Source organism: Etheostoma cragini, chromosome 4 (assembly GCF_013103735.1).
Source record: "Etheostoma cragini isolate CJK2018 chromosome 4, CSU_Ecrag_1.0, whole genome shotgun sequence".
Lineage (NCBI taxonomy): Eukaryota > Metazoa > Chordata > Actinopteri > Perciformes > Percidae > Etheostoma > Etheostoma cragini.
Genome location: NC_048410.1, coordinates 13422046 through 13443754, shown reverse-complemented (window position 1 = coordinate 13443754; position 21709 = coordinate 13422046). Strand labels below are relative to the sequence as shown.

Sequence of the window (21709 nt, the reverse complement as noted above, 5' to 3'; positions counted from 1 at the left end):
AGGACACTGAATGGAAACAGATAAACAGCTGGCCCGGCTCTGTCAGAAGGTAACACAATTTACCTACAAGCACCATTACAATTCACTTATCACATATTGTGTGTGTTTACACTAATTTTTCAATTAAACAAAAAGTGTAAGAAAGATATTTTGTGATTTGACGGAGGTTAAGGCTATTTCCTGGATGTGGAGATTCCTGTTCCTAGTTTTCACTTAGTTTTTTTTCTTTTAGATTAAACCGATGAGGCATTTTTGAACAATGCCAGGCTAGGTGCTTGCCTGTGTTTCCAGTAATTATGCTAAGATAAGCTAAGCTAAGCTAAATAGCTGCCAACTCTAGCTTGATATTTACCATGCAGATATGAGAGGGGTATTTCGTTCTTGACACATGGGCTTAATCATCGGCGTTAAAGCAAATCTGTGTAGAAATAAGGTCATAAGTGTTTTTTAAAGGGTGATGGATTTTAATTTAAAAATAATTATGTTATTCTTACGGTCTATATATAAGCACCATGTCATATGGGTGTGCAGTTCTGAGTTGTGTAACCTATCACTTGAGGAAAATTAGCAGACTTCTCTCCACTCCCTCTGCAGCCACAAAAGGCTTTTTTCATACATGCAGTTGTATTCCCCAAGACCTGGAGACAGACTTTGGTAATCTTATGTCAAATCGGTGGAGTTCCCCTTTAAGAATCAGAAAATGTAAACTTCCTCAGAAATATGCCAACATTTTAAATCTTATACTTCTTATATGATTTTGTTTCATAAAGGGAAGGTTTTTCACCCTAAAAATGCCAGGTAAAAATCTTAAATCCAGTGTTACGCCTCTTGTGATTAGCCTATATTCTGTCATGTTGCTGATTCAGTGTTCGCAGGCTGTCAGACTTTCTTTCACCCCAAATAATAAAATGGATACTTCACTGAAAAAATTAATGGTATTGTCCAAAAAACTGCGTTTTCTTGTTTTTCAATGATATTCAGTGTACCACAAAGTAAAATAAATATGCAGTTATCCTGTGACCATTTCTTAACTTACATGTCTCAGAAACTGTGTGTGTGTGTGTTGTAGTAGTAGAGACCTTGTGAAATTATGAAAATGTGATTGAACAAGCAGGTAAACATGTCCCACCAGAATTTGTAAATCTTCACATCTACAGGCGAATGGTAATGTGCCTTGTTTGTGTTTGTTTGCTTTGTGTGTCTGCATATAATGAGTTTGCTGTGTGTTAAACTTTCAGGCAGATGCATGCACAGAGCTTAAATTGAATGCTAGCACAGTGAGTAATGAGTGTGAGTGGGAGAGGAGCCATGTTTAACACGTGAAGCTCCCTTTTGCTTGATACAATAAATGGCATTCACAGTTAATCAGTTAAAAGGATTGTATGCTTAAATGTATTGGGTATTGGAACCTTGAAATAAAACATTAGCACAAATATAACGTAACTTAATATACTGATGCAACAATTTACCTTCTGAAAAACAATAAGAAACACTTTGGATCCTGCCCCTCTTCGATTAAGTTTTCCACCTGGAATCAACGTAGGAGACAGATCAAGGTGAGATGAACGAAAAAGAATTGTTTGCATTAGTAGTTGACCTGTCTGCTCACTGCTTTACATCTCGTTAGGAGTTATCAGACATAGTACACAGAACAGTACAAATTGAATGGCTGTTAATCCATTTAAATTGATAAAGGTAGACTGAAGATGCTTGTTTTTATAGATTATTATGTTCATCTGCATATCAAAGAACACTGGAACGATTCAGAGGTGATGCGACCTCAAGGGTCTGATTAGGAAACAGTTTAAATGAAGCACAACTTCTGGGTTTATGGCCTCTCTCTCTCTTTCTGTTTGGTTGAGACAGGAGTAAATGATGGTAGTGGACAACGCAGACCGTCAAATCAGAAGTTTAGAAGCAACTCAACATTTTATTTAGTTACTTCTTACTTTTAAGTCAATTAGAGGGAGAAACTAACTCACTGACACTCAGTTGTGCCACTTTTTTAGGCACACTTGTACATTGTAATGCAATCCAACACAACTGGTAAGCCATAAAATGTACTTTTACAACGCATATAATGTTGGTGATGCCTATACGAGTGAGGGTGTTGTACTGCTGCATAAAGGGGTCCCTTATTTCCTGATCCCCTTATGTATGTTAATGGGAAGGACACTATATGAGGTCTAGTACAACACCACCTTTAACTATGACCTCATTGCTGAATCATGTGTACATTTTTTTGCACAATCATTTACATACCACCTGTGTGGTTCACATCCAACATGTTTACCTCAACCTTCCACTGTTGCACATTCCCAATTTCACACAGGAAACAGACGCTAAAGAATTTCTATCAGTCCGGTCTACTGATGGAGCATTTGTTTCCTAATTGTCCAAAAATAATGGCTGAAATGAAATGAAGGCCTTGTAAGTATATGGGTGTTAGTGAAATAGATGGATCACGTTCCCGTCATGTGTATCATGTGTGCATGTGTAATATTTTTAGGCTGTGGCAGTCTTTGGAATGCTGCTCCATAACTGTGAAAGTCCCTGACCAGCAGATCATGCACATACCATGTTTGACATACACCTGACTAACATCTGTTTATTACATACTTTCATAAATAGAAAAACTTTTTTTTTCAAACTTTTTACTAAATACTCTTTGAATATTATGATTTTAATTATGTTATTATTTTGTAATTAGTGATTGAAAATATGTACTTTTACACAAGTAAAAAGACAAAGCAAATGGGAGAATATAACTTTTCCACACTTGCTTTCTGTTGGTTATAGCCTGAACAATATTTTACAAACACAGTCACTCAGTGTGTGATTTTAAAACAGTTATTCACCACAAAGAACATTTATAGAACGTCATGTAAAACAGTTGCTCTTGCTTTCTATCTTTGTAATAGTTTCCTTTTTGGTAAATAAAGCTATATATACAGTAGGGTATATTTGATCCCTTAAGGAATCTGAACTTAACTCAAAGGACTGCGGTGCATTGCGATATTGTAGTATAATGACGGACATTTTGGTCAAAATTCCATCAAATACCAGTGTTTCCAAAAACAACAACACAAGATTATGACGTTCTTCTTTATCCTTAACAGCATTACCTGAAATTCAGTCAGTGAATCTGTATGAAAAGGCAAAAATGTTGATGAAGTCCAAATCCAGCTTCTATGAAAATTTTTAATGTCATCAATGTTGCCCCAGTCTTAACAATGTGATTAAATTGTGTTTTTTACAGTCCACGCTGATTATTTGTTTTCCCCAAAAGGCACTGGCCCTTCAGTCCAACAAAACAACAATTGTTTTTGTCATCTGCGCAGTTCTCACTAATGGCCACCCATTCCAGGTTTGCTTTTGGTGAGCGCTTCCATAGGCCTACCACAAACAAACCCACATACGTATCTCCCTCGGTCAAATGCAGAGAGAGCTCAGGCAGCTCCGCCAGGCGCACCGAAAGTTTTTTTCCGTTTCCATCCATAACGCATTATAACGCGTTGCCCTCATTTGGACTCAGAAACATTTTTTAAGCTAATGTACAAAGTACTGACCAGCGTCGTCTCTTCATTGAGTGAAACCTTCCATCCGTGTCGCCGTTGGCACAGGACTGCAACCAGCCTCTTGGGAAACTGGCTGCTAAACAGAAGGTAAATGCAGGGATTCGCGCAGCTGTTCAGACTGGCCAGCAACATCAGGATGGTGAAAGTCGCAGCTGGAATGATAGGGACAGTGGAAAGCGTGGTGTGTTTTTAAAGAAGTGTCCTTTGAATGTGGATAGGCTACAGTGCGTAAATGCGCACGTCTTGGCACGTACTAAGAAAGTAAAGTAAAATGAAATAACCTACACTATACATTAAATTAATAATAATAATTAAAAAACACATCAAACTGACCACAAGCAAGGAATCTTTTCTGACTTACTTTCTTTCGGTGCATGTGTATCCCAGGCGGACCAAAGCTGGACGGTGAAGAAGGGAGCCCAGCAGACGATATAAACCAGCACGATGACCACCGTCATCTTCAGCGTCTTCACCCTTGCCTTGGACATTCCGGCCACACCACTGGCTCTGGATGGCAGAGGGAGACCCACGTTGCCCCGCTGCTGAGTCTTTTGGTACAAGTTGATCTGGATGGCTCGGCAGATGCGCACTTGGCAAACAACAACTGTAATAACAGGTAAAATAAAAATGACCAGCGTGGTCCAGGTTATGTAAGTCTGCAGCCCCCACGGCTGAATGAATTTTGCCCAGCAGTCAAACACACCGGGTGCAACCTCGACCTGTGAGAAAATGAAAACCTGTGGCAAGCTGCCCAGCAGAGAAATTCCCCACGCCATGCACACAGGGATGTTAAATCGTGTGCTTGTCCGCTGGAACTTCACCATCGGGTTGCAGACAGCTTGGTATCTGTCAACTGTCATCATCACAATCATGTAAGTGGATAAAAACATCCCGAGAACTTGAAGGTACTTCACCAGGCGACACACCAGGTCTGGTCCGACGAACCTGTCTGTGATGTCCCACATGGCACACCTGGAAGAAAGCGACCACAAGATCCGCCAGGCACAGGTGGAAGACGAAGACGCGCATCCTGGACATCTGTTTGCGCTTTCTCCAGAGGACGATCAGCAGGGAGGTGTTGAGGATGGCGGCGCTAATGAAGATGACACTGAGAAGCGAGATCTCCAGCGTGGCCAGGCGTTCATCTCTCGCCGCATCTTCCGTACCCACAAAGTTACTGTCATTAGGACACATTGTGTTTGGTTCGTCTTGCCAACTGGTCAACAAACAGGCTGCTGGGGACGGGCAGTCTAAGAAAACAGTTAAATTAAAAAAGTAGCCTATCGTCCCAACATCCCAGCATAAGCATTTCACACGTTTTCACTTCTATAACCAGCATGGCAATACACATCTTGAATCTTTTCAGCAAGGCATTTAATAACAAGTATTTCTACCTACCTTTAGCCTGTATATATATGTTTTTTTTCAATTAGTGCTGGAGGTGAATTGATAGTTTGTGGTCGAGCTCAGGTTGGGAATCATCCCTGGGGAGGAGGGTCTTCAAGCTGTGCCTTGTGTTTCACGTGGGGTTGAAACTGGGTGGAGCTCAGATTCATTAAGTAGCCAAACCCGAGTCTTGTTATTCTTTACTAAAAAATGAAGCCTGTATGTGCTCATTATTGAGTTTTTGCACATAATGGAATTATTATACAGGTGATATAAGCTTGAGAACAGCTAATTAATAAACGTTGAGATGACTGTTCATCTGTAGTTTTGTCAGGTTTGGTAAGACTTTTATCATACCCTTAATCATAATTCAAGGTTGCTTATTATTACAAATATAGGATATAATAAGAATATGTTGTGTTTAATATTGCATTTAATATGTTGATTAACATTGTTGAAAACAAATACAGAGGGGTTATCAGCAGAATATTCAAAAGTATATTGTATTTTCACACATTTTATTAGATATTGGTTTAATATTACTGATTAAACGTGTACATAGATGGAGATAATTTTGACCACTTTACTGCTGGGAATATTTATCTTAACATTTTATCTTATTCTATATGTATTCTACATATTCTCGAGCATATGTTTTTTTGTGTACTGTACAATCTTCGCATGCAGAGTTGTAAACCTAGTGAATTAAAAGCACAGTAGCCCATGGCCTATTAAGTAGCATAACACGGAAACGCTCACATAAAGTACAACTACTTTAAAATTATAGCCTTACTTGACAGTACATTTATTTGATTGTATATTAATTTCAAGATTGTAATTACTTTTCTTGCTTCGCTTAGTTTGCAACACACTGGGTAATTGTTTTATTTTTTAAAAGTCTAAAGGCACGAAACACATCCTTGTTGAGAACGAAACGTCATCATGCTTCTTGACCAATCGTAGCGCGGAACAGCATGCCGTGACGTCCCAGGACTCTCAACCGGAAGGGTGAATGTAAACAAAGTAGTTGAGATTTAGAAGTAGAGTAGACTGTTCTCTTCTAGTGTTACTGAAACAATTGCTTGTATTAATTTTTTTTTTATAAACTATGTACACTAATTAACGTTGGACCGACTAAGTGCTAAACCTGTTGATTCAACGATATTCGTGTGTCGAAAATGGATTTCTTGCTATCTTGCTGCTAGCGAGCGTTAGCTAAACTGCTAATCTCACTGCGCTAGCTAAACGTTGAGCGTTAATAAGCGACCAGCACCAATGCCTCAAGAGGGAGAGCAGTCTCTTCCACTGGTTCGCTCCCTGAACAGTCGAATACCGATAAATGCTGTGTTTCGTAACCTCAGTCCCCGTGTCGTACGACCACTATGGATCGATTACCGCGGAGAACCCCGGGCATATGTTGATTTACAGCCAGGAACGGGACGAGAAATGTCGACATTTGTCGGTAAGGCTTTACCAACATTGCAAGCTACGCTACCTATGCTACGGGGTTGCTACTTTGTCCCAGATTGGATATACGTTTCAAGTGGTGGAAGTAGTACTATAAGTAGAAATACCATAAGGTAAAAATAAGGAGTCAGTCTTTAGTATATTATTAGCGTTGGTATATACTTAAAGTACCAAAAGTAAATGTTCTCATTATGCAGATTATGTTCCTTTTCAGAATCATGCATACTTAAATAACACATCATACTTTATTTGTACAGTGCTTGAGTGGATATGCTTTCCACTGCACGTTTCCCATAATGATAAGTGGGATTTAATGAACACTAGGATTTTTGATACAGCTCTAAACCTTAATTTAAGGTTGCATTTCAGACAAAAAACACTATGAGCTCCAAAGTTGGTCACCAATTAGTGTCTATTAGTTGACTACCAAAAAGTGTGAACTGATGACATGTAGTTAAAGGCTTGCCTTTTCTGTTTAGTTTGTGAATTGCCAGTGCAATGGTATCACTTGTGGGCTGTGTAATGTACCATTTTGGTCAATGTCATTTTTTGATAGTTCCATGAATGGTTTTCCCAGGTCACCCATGGATGTTCAGAGATGCAGAGACTGATGAGCCACTGAGGGTGAACTGCAAAGAACTGTATCTTCCTAAACCAGCAGAGGGTAGAAATGCTAATATCACTTTACCAGGTACAATTAGCCACATTACCTAAATATTAGCCGTTTTCATGTTTAATTCATTACTACTCACAAACAACCCACAAGAGTACATTTATTATGCACAATATAATAGGCCCATGTCACTGTAGACCGCATCTGAGCAAACTTAGCTTGCTAGTAAACTCCAGAATAAATGTTACTGGTGTATTTTAAAAGCCTGTCTAACTGCTGTTGATTACGGTGCTGTGAACAATTTCCAGTCTGATAGTTTAAAGGACAAATTACAAAAATAGTATTAATAGTTTTCCACTTGCCTTCATCCGGTCATGCAAGTAGTCGTGGCTTTGACAGGAATTTGAGATCTCTTGTACTGACTTTTTACCACACTGCATAAAACTAGGTGAATTGCATTTTGCTTACAGTGCTCAAAGCTTCACAAAATTACAACAACAAAAAAGTCAGAAATCTTTTACAGAAACGGACTGTCTTTGCGTAACATGTTTTCAACAATTTCTCTCTTGTTTGGTTTGCACAGTTTACAGCCTAAAGGATCGTGCTCTTCAGGTTATTCGGCGTCTGGTACGAGCAGAAGACTACAGGAGGTTGGAAATAGCACGGTGTCTCCACGAGGAGCTGGAAGATCTGCCCAGTGTATTGAAAGATCTCCAGCGCATGAACCAGCGAGTAGAGCAGCATCTGCTGGAGAGGATCCATTGCCAGGAGGAATGAGGGATGAAACTGGATGAATCATAGTCCCATATAGACAGCAATAATATATTCCACAATATTAGAAAGCACAGAAGCCAGAATGAATTAAATATAAGATACAACGTTGGAGTTACGTCTTGGGTGAGTGAGCAGCTGTTGCAAAGTCTTACATTTGCTGCAAAGGAATTGGATCTGCTGTCTGTTATATTCACTCATTGGCTTAGGCAAATGTCTTCCTCTGCAGAAAAAAAAACTTTGTTGCATTCACCCTTTAGGACAAGAAGTGTTCAGTTCATCTTCAGTTAAATATTATTGTTTAACCTCTAAAATGGTATTTATTCCTTAAAGGCAAGAGAAATGGGGACCTTCTAGTTATTGATACCTATCTGATGTCCCTCTCTACTTTGTTTTGCCATATTGCCACTCTGTCCTATGCACAAGACATATCTTTCAGTACAACTGTGTTTTTTTCATGCAAAAACAGTGTTATAACTTCTGTCCTAAATATCATGTTATAAAGGAGACTAAATAAAAAGTATATGGTCACATTAGATAGATAGAGAATTTCAGAGAGATATGTGTTGTTAATATTCTGAGTGGGAATGCCTGAGATAAGGTGATCTTAACCAATTCCGTTTACTGCACATCACCCCTCATAAACATCTTACTTTGTTATTCTAGCAGTTAAAAGACTGAACTCTTAAATTAACTCTCATCCTAAAGCTTTTGCTTTGGAACTTTAAATCTGGAAAAGAATTTGGAGTAATTATGGGTATATTTTCCAAGTTGTTCTATTCTGCTGGATGTAGACATTTTTCAGAATATACCTATCAACATAAATGGACCGTCTCTAACATAACTTAGTCTTCTAACATTTTGTCTTGCTGCTGATTTCCTATAGTAAAAAACAATTAACATTGTCTTTGCATTTTTTATAGACTAGGCTGTAAAAACACACTAAGGAATTTGTGCTTTTGTTTTTGCCTACTTTTTCATTTCTGCCTATTTTGTGCTTCTGTCACCATGTTTTAAATGTACACATTGCTGGTCTATCTCAAAGACGGTAATTGAGTTTATTTGTGTAATACATAAATAAAAGATATATTTCTTAACTGGTTGAAATCTGTGATGACTTGCTATTTTAGTTATTTGCTTAGCCACTTACAATGAGTACAGCAATTGATTATGAAAAAGTAAATTTTGACTGGTCACAAAACAAAAATCATAAAAGTGAGACCTCATTGCTCAGAGCATATAGGGATGATTATTGAGAAGCCATTATGTTGGTGGAAAATTACAACATTAATACTGCTTATTTTGTAAGTGTGATGAAATGTCACTGCTGATTCATGATTTAGGAACCCGGGGCTTTCAGGTGCAACTAAGTTGACCGAGTTTAACAATAGACAGAGGATTAGCATTATAAAATCTTAAAGCGATTTAATTGTAATTATTGTTATTAAGATTGGTAGAAGAAGAAGCTGAACAACTTCACACAGTTGACACTTGGATGACACCAACTGTTTAAGGTCACATTCAAACAAGGATGTCTCTTTTAAATCACAATCTGAAATTATAACCTGCTCTAGTTCAACACAGCAGGGGTACTGTTGTCAAACTGGTTGCTTAGCAACAAAGTAACACAACCCGTTTTTGTGTGTGTGAGTCGAAGTGAGCTGGCTGCAGGAATATCATGAACATGCAGACAGGGGAAAAGAAAAAAGCATGGGACTCAAGTCGTTTTAGGGGAGAGAAGTAAGAACTTGGTCACTGTTGATCTCTCACACATGTAAAGTATTTGTTTTGCAGGCGTGTTGTGCATGATGTCACTTTGTTGGACTGAAGGAATAAACGGTAACACATATTCATGATTCATGATTCATGATGATTTTCTTCACCAGCATGACATTTTGGCCGAGAAGTCACCCTGTCCTGTTTCCCCATCTCCAGACAGACCACTGGAGCAAAATGAAAACAACGGTAAGAAAAAATTAAAAAAAATTCAATCTAAAGAATGACATATAAAGTGACGCGATCTTGATTAAGAATAAAAACATACAACTACTTTTTATTCCTATGATACTATGCAGTTATTTCCACCTAGGTTCCAGTTCATTTTGCATCAGTTCCAACTGCCTTGTTGAAGGACAGAGGTTTGTGAAAATAACCCAATTTCACAGATAATATACAATTGGGAGGGGACCGGGAGAGCACTGTCTACAGTACATAGAGGGCAGAAAGTTCTGTACATATGATACAAAGAAAACAATCTTGATTTTGGCTTTATTATATGCTCTAGTTTGTGAATCACATGAAGGTGCTCTAAACCAGACCCCCGGCAACAGCCTGTTGCCTCCATTGATTCTGGCTGAAACTGCAGTTAATGATCCAGTTCCCTCCATGGTGCAAGCATACAGTAAGTCCCACATTAACAAGAGCTGTTAAAATATCTTACCTTTTCATTATTTGCTACCCCTGATATATATTTTTTCTTTAGGTGTGAATCAAAATACACCAAATACCTCGCCTCAAAACAAGCCCCAGTTCAGGAATGAGTTCAATGACCGTGCCAGGAGGGGCTTCTGTTACTGGGTTATTGAAAAGAAGGGCTCATGTAAGCACAAATCTGAATGTCACCTACATAACAAGTATCAGCTTAGTGTGACATTCACATGCACATACCCTGAATCTCTTTCATCATTACTGATCCTGCGGTTGTGCACTCAACCATTACAGTTTTGAAGCTTATATTCAATGACTACCAAATAGCTTTTTGAGAATGTAAACAAAACACTTTTAAATGTGTTAAAATGTGTCTAAATGAGGGTTAACTATGTGTCTTGTATTTATATTTTATTTGTATTTAATAACTAATGTCACTTTACATTAGGATTGATTTACACAGGTCAGAGGACTGATGTTTCTTCATTTCGTCCTTACAGGTAAAGGATACAGCTTTGGGGCCTACAAGACATTTTTGGGATTACCAAAAGTCTAACAAAAGGTTTAATTATTGTAACCTTCATATATATATATTTTTAAATCACTTAAAACCATATGATTTTACGCAGAGGGTATACTGTAATTAATCATCTATCACCTTACCAGATTGTGTCTACACTTAAAAAACTGTTGACACCATTTCCACTACCTGGCGAGTGATTTGCTTTTTGTGGAAATGCTGTTACTGTATTTGAAGTATTAAACTTGGGAATCCATTTTTTTGTGAGACTGCAATAATGTGCTTAGGATAATGTTTAAAATACCTTAACCTACTAAGGTAACATCTGAAAGGGAGTTGTTAAATACATTATCTGACGCTCCACTCTAAGCAAGTGCCGTTTTTCACATAGGGCATGATGACCACTGTTTTAAGTTATTCTGTAGATATCTACAAATGAAATTAAGATGTACTGAGTGCACACATCTTTTGTATCACTGTTCAGCATTAAACACTGCCCGTCTTACCTCTGACCACTGGTAGAAACATTCGGTGGAAATGGTTTATTACCTCCTGTCTTCTAAATTGTGTTTGTTGTTTTGTTGCTATCTTGTGTTATGCCTTTATTTTCATCATCAGGATTTCCTCTACATTTGAGTATATATTTTATTCACTATTTAAAAGCTTGTTTTCTTTTTATAGTTTAAATGCAAAGGCTTCGTCTTTAGACCATAGTTCTGAGCACCAAATGACTAAACTTCTTGATCAACCAAGGCACCCCATCTTGTTTTAGCCATTGACGAATCATAGACAGTTAAAGAAACTAATAGTTGTTTTTTTCCCTATGGTTGTCGCTCGTGAGTCAAATATCGTTTGTTAAACTCGCGAGATGTAAACTATTGTTTCAAACGGTCCAAACCCGAGCTTTTACACAATCTAGTGGTTAATTAAACACAAACTTTTAGCTAATTCAATCCAATATTGAACACGTCAGTGAAAATCGTGATATTTTGATTTTGTTTTGAAACGTTGTTAGCAAGAAATTGTGTAAGCTGCCGTTGAGTGGCTGACTGATCCAACGCGGATAAAGTGACATCTACCCACGCTTCCCAAGCTGCGCCGAGCCTGAGAAGGTAATTTGACAACTCTTAAACATTTGCTAGCTAGCTCGTTGAATTTAATTGTGCTAACGGGCTATATCGTGTAAATGTACACGAAGTGTAAAGTCACAATAAAAATAACTGGCTTTTAATTGTATTTTTGTAGCCAGAATATTTACCTACTTTTTAAAGGTCATAGTTTGAATTAGCAAGTGAAAACAGTTGGCTAAAGTTAAGGTGCTAGCTAGCTAACGGCCTCTTTTATTAACGTTACCGAAATCTCACCAATGTTTACATTTTCAACGTCTTTTCTCCTGAGACCAGGTCTGACGGAATCATTTACAGCTGCACAAAATCCCCAAAACACTAACTTATTTTAACGTTAACTGTTGACGGTGGCACAATTCTGCAGAAACCGCAGCTAGCTAGCTAGCACCTGAAATTAACTGACACATCTTCAGGTGTACGTTAGTTTTGCTAAAAAAAACTTGGTGGCCAAGGTCTTCTGGTTGTGGCTAGAAGGGATACAGCTAGCTACGTCCTGAAGTTACGCAAAATCTAATATAATTTTAGTATTTTAAACCCAGGAAACGCGTGTTCGTTTATCGGAAGTGTTTTAATCCAAACCATGAAATATTTTCTATACTTGACTAACGTTACTCGTTGTGGGTTGCATAAACCTAGCAAGCTTACTGTCGTAAACACTCTCCTTCCGTCGCCACTGTCTCCACACTATAATATACTTTTAACAGTGTGCTCTACTTGATCTATTTTCTGTCATTGTGGCAACATTCCCTTTCCTGTGTAAATTTTCTGAATGCCACAGGGACATGCTCAACTTTTTCAGCCTTCTGGCACAAATCACAAAGACCCATCAAATGTTGCACATACATTATATGTATACATACATAAATTATACACTCCAATATCCTTGCCATTTGCTCTCTTGTCGAGCATAAACTTCATTTTTTGTGTCCTCTACTATAAACATGTCTGCAGCACCCTTTTTCTTGGATGGTTATCTCCTGGGCTCCTTAAATTGACCCAGTAATTGGACACCAGCTGTTTCCAACATAACCACAATGTCATTTCTTGGTGGCCATGATGTATTGCACACATTTTTATTTAATTTCACAGCAAATAAAAATGATACAACAGACACAGGGCTAACAATGTGCTATGTACAATGACAACAACAAAATGTTTTCAGCTCAGACAATAAGATCATTAAAGTATAAGTTTGACCAGTTAAAGTATTGGTATTTCATGGCTACTCAGCACCAGTATGTTATGGAGGGTTTTCTGCAGTACTTTTTTGTGACGGTAAGTCTTTTCTACGGGAAACGACAAACTTAGAGCTGGCAGCCACATGCTGAAGATGGCAAGTTTTTAAGAAAATTTGGATCATGCGATTACATAAGGCCTGCTTGGTTCTTTCAGTGAATGATTGTGAAGATTTACAAAAAATATGTTTACAGCATTTGCTATTAAACAGACGCTTTTGGACCGATGAGCGGGATTTTTATGGACAAATAAACACGGTTATCAGTGGTAAGAGCAAATTACGTTTAATCATGTATCCAGCTAATTTAAATAGCTCACGTTACTGTATTGTGTGAACAGTTAACTTCATGTAATATTTTTCAGCATCAATCATTTAATTAGGTTTTTCTTTTGCGGGGTGCAAACAATCTGCGTTTTTTTCTTCTTTCTCCTATGCCAGAATGTATGTGGTAGTGCCAGACCTTTCCCCACAGCGCTGTGTATAAAGGTCTGGCAATTATAACTTAATTTGAATAGCAATTCTTTTAACTACATAGTTACAAAATGCATTAATGAAGGACACGAGAGACGGTAATAAAAGTATACAGTATAAATTAAAACCCAGACAGGCCTAAATGAAATCATTTTAATAATCCAAGTCAGTTGAAAGCCAATTTAAAAAGGTGTGTTTTTAGCTGATGTAGTAAGACTCAAGGAATAACCTATAGGCAAAAGGCATTTAGCATACCCTGCATGCTATATTATAATAATAATAATAATAATCATGCTAATGAGTGCATGGTTAGCTCTTAATCTACTAACTAAATTGATTACCAGATGAGTATATTATTGTAGAAAAAAAATAAATACTTTTACAGTGAGGCTTTCATGTTTTTCCTTGTTGCTTGCATGATGTACTGGATGGTCACACAGATCTGTTTATTCCTTTTCTAACTGTGAATTGGATTAGAAATCTCAGACATGGACAGCAGCAGAAAGAAGGTGACGTTTAAGTGGCGACGAACTGCAATCACCTCACCCACACATCCTCAGCAGAGGGAGGCTGGCTTAAGCACACCCACTCGCTGGAATATGTCGCCGAATGAAGATTCAAATACTTTGCCCCTCAGTGAGTCTCCAGGACCTGATGGCCTTGGAGCACTAAGTCTGGACACTCCCAAGAGAAAAGCAGTGGTGCTTGGTGAAAGCATGCCCTCTTTTGGCAAACTTAAGCTGAGGAAGCTTTCAAGGATAAATTTGGAAAAATTCACCACTTCAGAGGTAAATAAAACCACAAGATTTGTGGTTCGATCCCCGGCTCCTCCGGCCACATGTCAAAGTGTCCCTGAGCAAGACACTGAACCTGTGTGTGTGTGTGTGTGTGTGTGTGTGTGTGTGTGTGTGTGTGTGTGTGTGTGTGTGTGTGTGTGTGTGTGTGTGTGTGTGTGTGTGTGTGTGTGTGTGTGTGTGTGTGTGTGTGTGTGTGTGTGTGTGTGTGTGTGTGTGTGTGTGTGTGTGTGTGTGTGTGTGTGTGTGTGTGCTCTTGTGACTAATTAAGAATATCGTTTTTAAATGTTTATTAATGGTCTAAATACTATTGAAAGTTTTTTTGATCAAAGTTAAACTCCAATGCGCTATGTCATGCATTATGTTAAGTAACAAGTTACTGATTTATTTTTCTATTTGCACCCTAACTATCAGGAGAAACCTATGAAAAACTTATCCAGGCAGCTAGAATCCACAGAGAGCCAGCAAGTATCCCCCCCACCTCTCTCTCCCGTCTTGAAAAAGGAGAGGACACCCGAAGAGGGATCGAAGGCTATCTATAGGAGAGCATTGATTGCAGCCATTGGCAACACAAGCACCGGAGGCCGCTTTCCAAAGATCCCCAAGACTTGCACTAACAGCTTGTCTTTGCCGTTTGTGTCTTCACCAGTGGAGACTCAAGCGGCCAGTCCAGCATCACTTGATGGAACGATACTAGATATTAAGTGTTCCTCGATCAAACCTGAAAATAAATTTGAAGACAACGGCACTGTCCAGGGAGAACAGTGGTCCCCACTTCGGATGTTTGAGGACATTGATGTCCAAGGTGACAGCTCAGAGCTAAAAAAAGATGGAAGAGTAAGTTAACTAACATATAGGAATGTATCTTTTCTTGTTGTGTTTGCTTAGAACTTATAAATGCTATAACAGTATAATTTTGACTTTCTTGTCTGTGATTACATTATGTTTTCAAATCTAAAAAGAAATATCCAAAGCAGACATGATGTTGGTACAGAAGGCAGGAAATTGATGTCCATTAAAATTATTAACCATAAAATAATCATCAAGCCACTGAGGGTTATAAGATAATGGAGATTTTTCACTATTTGTTTACTTTTTCAGAGTGTTGTGCTAAAAGAAGAAGATTCACCCAAGAGATTAGTTGCTTCCGACTCTGTGTTTGTAGAAACAACCTCTCAAGACAAGTTATTTGCTACAGAAACTAGACCAGAAGCCGAAGACTGTGACTCGTCCCTCCTTGCCCTGGAATATATCCCAGATTCTTTGACTTGTTGCTGTTCTGACGACCAACAATGGGAAAGTCCTTCTGTGACCACCCAGGGAGATGCAACGTTCTGTCTAACCTTTTCATCCACCAATGAAACCACTGGGGCTGTCCAGGCAGCTGCTGAGGACATTGAGATGCCTTACTCACTGTCACACAGGGAAGTTTTTGTCTCAGTCAAGCAGCCCCACCCAACAAACGTGGCCCCTCCAAAGGCATTCAGAGTGGAGACAGAGCGTTTCAACTCCTCCAGCATTACGGCCTATTTATCGGATCCGTTCGCTCTGCCGCTACACTCAAATAGAGGAGCATTGAACCCTCACTTGAAGTCTACAACTACACGCAGGCAATCAGATGTTGGCTCTTCCATGCGTCACCCCCCCTACTCCTTTACACATGGTGGCACCCCTAAAAGAAGATTTTCCTTGGGGGCAGAACCTATGTGGAACAGTTACCCCTGTCTGAACGATCAGGTTGGTTTCATAGACACACACTGCCATATAGACATGCTCTATGGAAAGCTTGGCTTCTGCGGGACATTCAACAGCTTTCAAAGGCAGTACCAAAGCAGCTTTCCTCCAGAGTTCAGAGGCTGTATTGCCAACTTCTGCAACCCAAGGCTCATGGTCAAGGAGGCCCTGTGGGAAGGTTTGCTGGCTGAAGACATGGTATGGGGGGCGTTCGGGTGCCACCCTCACTTTGCCAAAGAATACTCAAGTGTCCATGAACGCAACATATTGATGGCCATGCGGCATCCAAAAGCTGTGGCATTTGGTGAGATAGGCCTGGATTACTCCCATAAAAACTCCACTGACTCCACCAGACAGAAAGAGGTACCGGTATAATCTAGGTTGATGTGGTCTGCGTGGTATAAAACTTTGTAGTTTAGTGACTGCTTACATTTTGTGTGGAATTGAATGGTACTATTGTAAAATAATAATTAATGTTGTGGTCCGTGTTTTGTGTGTCTGCTTCTTTGTGAAGGTGTTTGAGCGTCAGCTGCGTTTGGCTGTGGCCATGCAGAAGCCTCTAGTGATTCACTGTCGGGACGCAGATGATGACCTGCTGGCAATCATGAAGAAATGGGTCCCGAGGGAATACAAAATTCACAGGTGCGTGTGGAGGAAAATCATCTGATCAGTTTATTATTTTACAGCACTTTAAAAAAATGTATGTATTTATTGCCTGCCGATTTTTTTTTTTTTTATCAACATGAAGAAAAAAAAATGCACTCTTCTGTTTGCTTTGAAGGTATAATCCTTAAGATATTTTTTGATAATAAGTATATTTTTTGCTCATTTTGCCAAATCAACAAAGCTCAAAATCTTGAGGATTACAAAAGGCCTTCATAGTGTTAACTGCATTTAATCGGCAAATTTTCTGTCTTGATTACTTCCTGATTATATGGTTTCCAGGCACTGTTTTACAAACAGTTATCCAGTGATTGAGCCCTTCCTGACAGAGTTCCCCAATCTGTATGTGGGTTTCACAGCCCTGATTACCTACTACAAGGCCACAGAGGCCCGAGATGCTGTCCGCCAGATCCCTCTGAACCGCATTGTTCTGGAGACAGATGCACCATATTTTCTGCCAAGACAGGTATGTTTAAATTGAGGCCTAGGAAAACCAAAACACTGCACTAATATCATTGATGATGGATGATCTTTTTCCCAGTTCTTAAAGCACCACTAGAGAACTTTTTGTAACTTAAAATAATGTTTCTAAATCGTTTCAGTGGTTCATCAACTTGTAACATTGTGAACAGCACTCCTGCATTTGCTTCGCGGCTCTTTACCGGCTCTAGCCGCACTATGCAAGTTTGCCAAATTAGGTAGCGGATCTGTAGTTCCAATGAGACATAAGGGCACAGTTCCGCTTCCAACCTGTAAGGGGACCGAAGCTGGAAAAGTTACATAGTGTTGCTTCAATATTGTTAATTGTGTTGTAATCACAGCTGGTGCACACTAGGGCAGGAAAAGGGCTTTTAAGCTCTTTGTCTTCTGTATTATTGAACAAAGACAATCAATAAATCATTGTATATTATGAACAACACAATATTAGACAGATTAAACAAACTGTGCTTTCCGGGAGGCCAGGCCTGTTTGTGATGGTAAAATTAGGTAATGCAGGAATTTATATATAGGACATCTTTCATTTAAGTACTTCAATCAAAGTAGTATAAGGAGCACTGACAAAGCCTGGTCTAAACATTCGTAGGAAAGCCAGAAACAAATCACACAAATACAAGTGCAGATTGCAGAAATAAAAAAACAAATGTATGGCTTTACTACGGCGCCATGTCAGAGGTGACATGGAGGGGAAGAAAAAGATGAGAAAAAAGAGAGCTTGACTTCGTTTTCGCGAGATATTGAGTATCATTTGTGTGATATCAAGTTTTATTTGCAATATCTCGCAAATCCAAACAGTAAAAACTCTATCTCGCAAAACAAAGTCAAGATCTCACAAAAGTGTTGGTTCTCAGTATATGTTCTCTTTTTTTTTTTTGGAAAGTGAATTTTTAAATTTAGAATCTTATTGGCATCCATTTTGTCATCTCACACTCGCCATCTGCTCAAAACGTAACAATAGTAGTCTTTGACCGTCTCGCGAGCCCAAACAAGTGTATGCAGCGTGCCTGTTGTTTTGTTTCCAGTCTAGCTAGATCCGGTGTGGTGTTGTAGTTTTTCTAACGTTACTAGTTGTAGCAACAACATGTGAAAAAAAGAGCGTTAATGTCACAATAAAAAAATTGACGCCGTTAATAACGTTAGTTTTTTTTATTTTTAAGTTTTTCATTTCTGCATTCCTCCCGAAAGTGACTTGAAAGGTTAAATTGTTTGATTTATTTGATACATTTGTTTTCATATGTTGCTAACATTTCACTTTTTGACTGTAAGATTAAAGGGAGAAAGGCTTGGACGTTAAACAAGAGCTATTCATTATTTTACCTACTACTGATTAAAAAAAGCAAACACAGGCTACTCTTTTGTTTGTATAATGATTTTGCTGTTGTGATCACACATTTTTTTACTACTGCTCTGAAAAATTTGAAAAACAATCGATAAGAGTAGTAGGGGGCCTGTGTAGCTCACCTGGTAGAGCGTGCGCCCATATAGAGAGGCTTAGTCCTCAATGCAGCAGCCACGGGTTCAATTCAGATCGGAGGCCCTTTGCTGCATGTCGTTCCCCCTCTCTCCCATTTGGTGTCTAAAGCTGTCGTTACTAACAAAGACCTAAAATGCCCAAAAAAATCTTTAAAAAAAGTTGTATTATTAAAATCAAAAACAATACCCAATACTAGTTATGGGTGTGTCTCACTCTTATCAGGTGAGGAAAGATGTCTGCAAGTTTTCACATCCTGGTATGGGCATCCATACGCTGCTGGAGCTGAGCCTGCTGAAGGGGGAAGACATGGCTACAGTCCTCGCCACCATCCGAAACAACACTGTTCAACTTTACGGCGTGTGATCTTCAGAAATGGATAAAAAAACTAAACTAGCAAGAAAGAGAAGTCAGAATCAATGTTATTGGCAATGGTTTGTGAAACAAGTAAAAAGAAAAAAAATAACTGACTGGAAGGATACTGTATAATATTGTTTATTTGATTATATTTTAATCCGTTGTTCAACAGAAATTAATTCCTAAGCTTTTTTGGTGTCTAGTTTTTGCTGTGTTGACATATTGTGACATCCCTTGTTTGTTCTAATTAGTTTGGACATCAGTCTTGTCTGGCTGCTGTGGAGTTCAGTTTGAAGCAATGAACACACATTAAAAACCTTTAATCCTGCTTTTAAATTCTTGTCAAAAGTCTCATCATTAATGCAAATATGTGCAGCGTATACGTGTATATAATACAGCGACTTGTTTGGTCTTTGCTGTGAGCAAAGCTGATTCTTTATTGAAGAGTGCTTTTTATTTTCAGAATCATTAGCCTGGCTCATTGGTGACATTTTCGAGTGGTTAGTTTTCCATCCTTGGACAAGATTGTGTCTCTTGTTTAGAAGTCTAGTTTTCTCGCAGACCACTTGAATTACAATATACTGAAAGATTATGGATTTTTCTTTCCTAATGACACCTAAAGTTGAAATTGCCTACCAAAGCTTTAATATAAAAGTGATTAAAGTTGTAAGGATACTTACCGGGAAACCCTCCAAGTTTTCAAACCATCACTTAGAGACACAGTTTATTTTGTTTTCTTATTAAAGATTATTTTTTGGAGGGGTATTTTAGGCTGTTATTGACAGCACAGCTGAAGAAATAAAGGGGGGGGGGAGTTCAGCAAAGCGCCACAGGTTTGAGTTGTATTCAGGCCCTCTGCGTCGAGGATTAAACCTCTAAATATGGGCCTTTTTTATATACTGTATATCACAATATTAAAGCATTAAACCTACTTTCAATTGAAATTGAATTGAAATTGGTATGCAAAAACATAACCCTGCCCTTCCCCAACACTCCTTAATTCCTCAAATACACCCAGAATCTTTACTTTGTCAAAAATGAGACAGAGAGACAAAGGATAAGTCAATGCTTTATTTTTTCAGGCCCGTGGGTCTCTGAAGATGTTAACATTGTTGTTTGAGCCTCAAAGTTTTGATGGTCTCTCTGAAACAGGATGAAAAATGTTAAAAATAACATTTAAAACTAAGTTTAATTATTTTACTATAAATATTTCTGAAGCAAACACACTTTTTAATGTATTAAACAGAGGAATTGGGCAAACCTGCTGCAGCCTCTGTGTTTCCCAGCAGGCGCTGAATGATCTCCTGCAGTGCTACACCGTACTCCTCAAAGTCCTCCTCTCTCATGGTGAAGCCAATTTCAAAGGGGGCACTTATCTACTCCGAGGAGAGGAAGACTATAAAGTTTTGGGGATGACATTGGGTTGTGTGCTATAACTGTGTCGGATTGCTACTCACTGTGATGTGGTTATCCTTGGGGAGTTGCCTAGGCTCGTCCGTGACTTGGCGGCCGACTCTGGAAGACTTCCCCTTGTCCTGTGGTAGACCCAGACCAGAGAAAGCTCATGATTGATGCATGATTCATTAGAAGTTTAAATGTAATCAAGGAGATTACGTAAGGATAATTTATAGGCAGTCATTGCAGTTCTTAACATGAGTGCACTGTCCAGACAGCCATTCCTTCATCTTCCTTCATCTTCATCTCATCTTTTAGAAATGTTCATGACATGATGGGAAAAATGCCTCCTAATAATGCCACATGATCATGTCTAAAAAAATAACTAGTGGAAAATGTTACAAATTGCAAGATAAATTCAATCACAAGACTGTCAGAACAACCAGAAGCATAACTAACATTGACAGGAGAGAAATAGGCGAGTTATCATTTAACAGTGAAGACAAAGAAACATTAAATATAAATATGTGAAAAAATTACAAGAATTAAAAAATGTATATACAAAAGTAAAAACAACCAACAAGTAATTGTTATGGAAGATTGGTTTGTCTTATGTTGAAAGTGATAATAGTTTTACATTCAGTACAGCAGGATATAAACTGGTTTATTCAATGTATATAAAGTAAACTGCCAAACAGCTACATGCAACATCAATTTTTTTATATTTTCATAAAAATGAATCCAGTTGATCCAAATTTGTCAGACAGAAAGCATCTTACCAGAGGTCTTTGTGAAGGGCTGAGAAAGCTGGAGCCCGCGCTGGTCGACTTGCACCACAAGGTCAGAGAACACAGCAAAAAGACGAGCAAACAGGTGTTTCTTTTCAAAAACATGTTGAATTATAAATATCAATATGTTGAAGTAAACTAAAGTGTAAAGCTGCTAATCTGAATCTGAGAGTGATCTTAGTTCTCTTACCCTTAAAATGGCCTATTTTGTTTTTGAGCGTCTGGCTTCATGCCTTTATATATATACACCTTTCACCCTCCTTCATTTTGGTTTAAAAATGTGTTCAATATAATAGAAACTATTTGTGCTCTCATATCTTGGAAGCATTTGACTGTTCAAATGTTTAAATTGATAACAAAGTGGGCATTTCTCTGTTGTTACCTGATAGCAGGCCTGTTGGTCAAATCTATT

The 21709-nt window shown here is 38.5% G+C and overlaps 3 protein-coding genes and 1 pseudogene across 3 annotated transcripts; 2 read left to right on the top strand and 2 right to left on the bottom strand.

Moving 5' to 3' along the window:
- Positions 1 to 3197: 3197 nt before the first annotated feature.
- LOC117943601 lies at positions 3198 to 5233 on the bottom strand (annotated as a pseudogene).
- A 714-nt stretch (positions 5234 to 5947) lies between these two features.
- On the top strand, positions 5948 to 8753 carry vhl (von Hippel-Lindau tumor suppressor). Its single transcript, XM_034870278.1, has 3 exons — positions 5948 to 6426; positions 7009 to 7122; positions 7628 to 8753. The coding sequence occupies exons 1-3, from the start codon at positions 6240 to 6242 to the stop codon at positions 7819 to 7821; spliced, it is 495 nt and encodes a 164-aa protein (XP_034726169.1). The 5' UTR covers positions 5948 to 6239; the 3' UTR covers positions 7822 to 8753.
- A 2851-nt stretch (positions 8754 to 11604) lies between these two features.
- Positions 11605 to 19143, top strand: tatdn2 (TatD DNase domain containing 2). Its single transcript, XM_034870476.1, has 7 exons — positions 11605 to 11874; positions 14075 to 14385; positions 14806 to 15228; positions 15493 to 16488; positions 16640 to 16767; positions 17071 to 17254; positions 18983 to 19143. The coding sequence occupies exons 2-7, from the start codon at positions 14086 to 14088 to the stop codon at positions 19121 to 19123; spliced, it is 2172 nt and encodes a 723-aa protein (XP_034726367.1). The 5' UTR covers positions 11605 to 11874; positions 14075 to 14085; the 3' UTR covers positions 19124 to 19143.
- A 1027-nt stretch (positions 19144 to 20170) lies between these two features.
- On the bottom strand, positions 20171 to 21696 carry ghrl (ghrelin/obestatin prepropeptide). The gene is made up of 4 exons (XM_034870085.1): positions 21289 to 21696; positions 20572 to 20649; positions 20376 to 20490; positions 20171 to 20257 (listed from the first exon to the last, which is right to left on the bottom strand). The coding sequence occupies exons 1-4, from the start codon at positions 21400 to 21402 to the stop codon at positions 20238 to 20240; spliced, it is 327 nt and encodes a 108-aa protein (XP_034725976.1). The 5' UTR covers positions 21403 to 21696; the 3' UTR covers positions 20171 to 20237.
- Between the last annotated feature and the right edge of the window lie 13 nt (positions 21697 to 21709).

What these genes read in the sequence shown, in the direction of transcription:
- vhl (XM_034870278.1), top strand. Translation starts at nt 6,240, where the DNA reads ATGCCTCAAGAGGGAGAGCAGTCTCTTCCACTGGTTCGCTCCCTGAAC. An exon ending in AGAAATGTCGACATTTGTCG is followed by an intron (nt 6,427 to 7,008) that starts GTAAGGCTTTAC and finishes TGGTTTTCCCAG; the next exon opens with GTCACCCATGGATGTTCAGA. An exon ending in TGCTAATATCACTTTACCAG is followed by an intron (nt 7,123 to 7,627) that starts GTACAATTAGCC and finishes TGGTTTGCACAG; the next exon opens with TTTACAGCCTAAAGGATCGT.
- tatdn2 (XM_034870476.1), top strand. Translation starts at nt 14,086, where the DNA reads ATGGACAGCAGCAGAAAGAAGGTGACGTTTAAGTGGCGACGAACTGCA. An exon ending in ACTCCACCAGACAGAAAGAG is followed by an intron (nt 16,489 to 16,639) that starts GTACCGGTATAA and finishes TTCTTTGTGAAG; the next exon opens with GTGTTTGAGCGTCAGCTGCG. An exon ending in AGGGAATACAAAATTCACAG is followed by an intron (nt 16,768 to 17,070) that starts GTGCGTGTGGAG and finishes TATGGTTTCCAG; the next exon opens with GCACTGTTTTACAAACAGTT.
- ghrl (XM_034870085.1), bottom strand. Translation starts at nt 21,402, where the DNA reads ATGTTTTTGAAAAGAAACACCTGTTTGCTCGTCTTTTTGCTGTGTTCT. An exon ending in CCAAGGATAACCACATCACA is followed by an intron (nt 20,491 to 20,571) that starts GTGAGTAGCAAT and finishes TCCTCGGAGTAG; the next exon opens with ATAAGTGCCCCCTTTGAAAT. An exon ending in AAACACAGAGGCTGCAGCAG is followed by an intron (nt 20,258 to 20,375) that starts GTTTGCCCAATT and finishes ATCCTGTTTCAG; the next exon opens with AGAGACCATCAAAACTTTGA.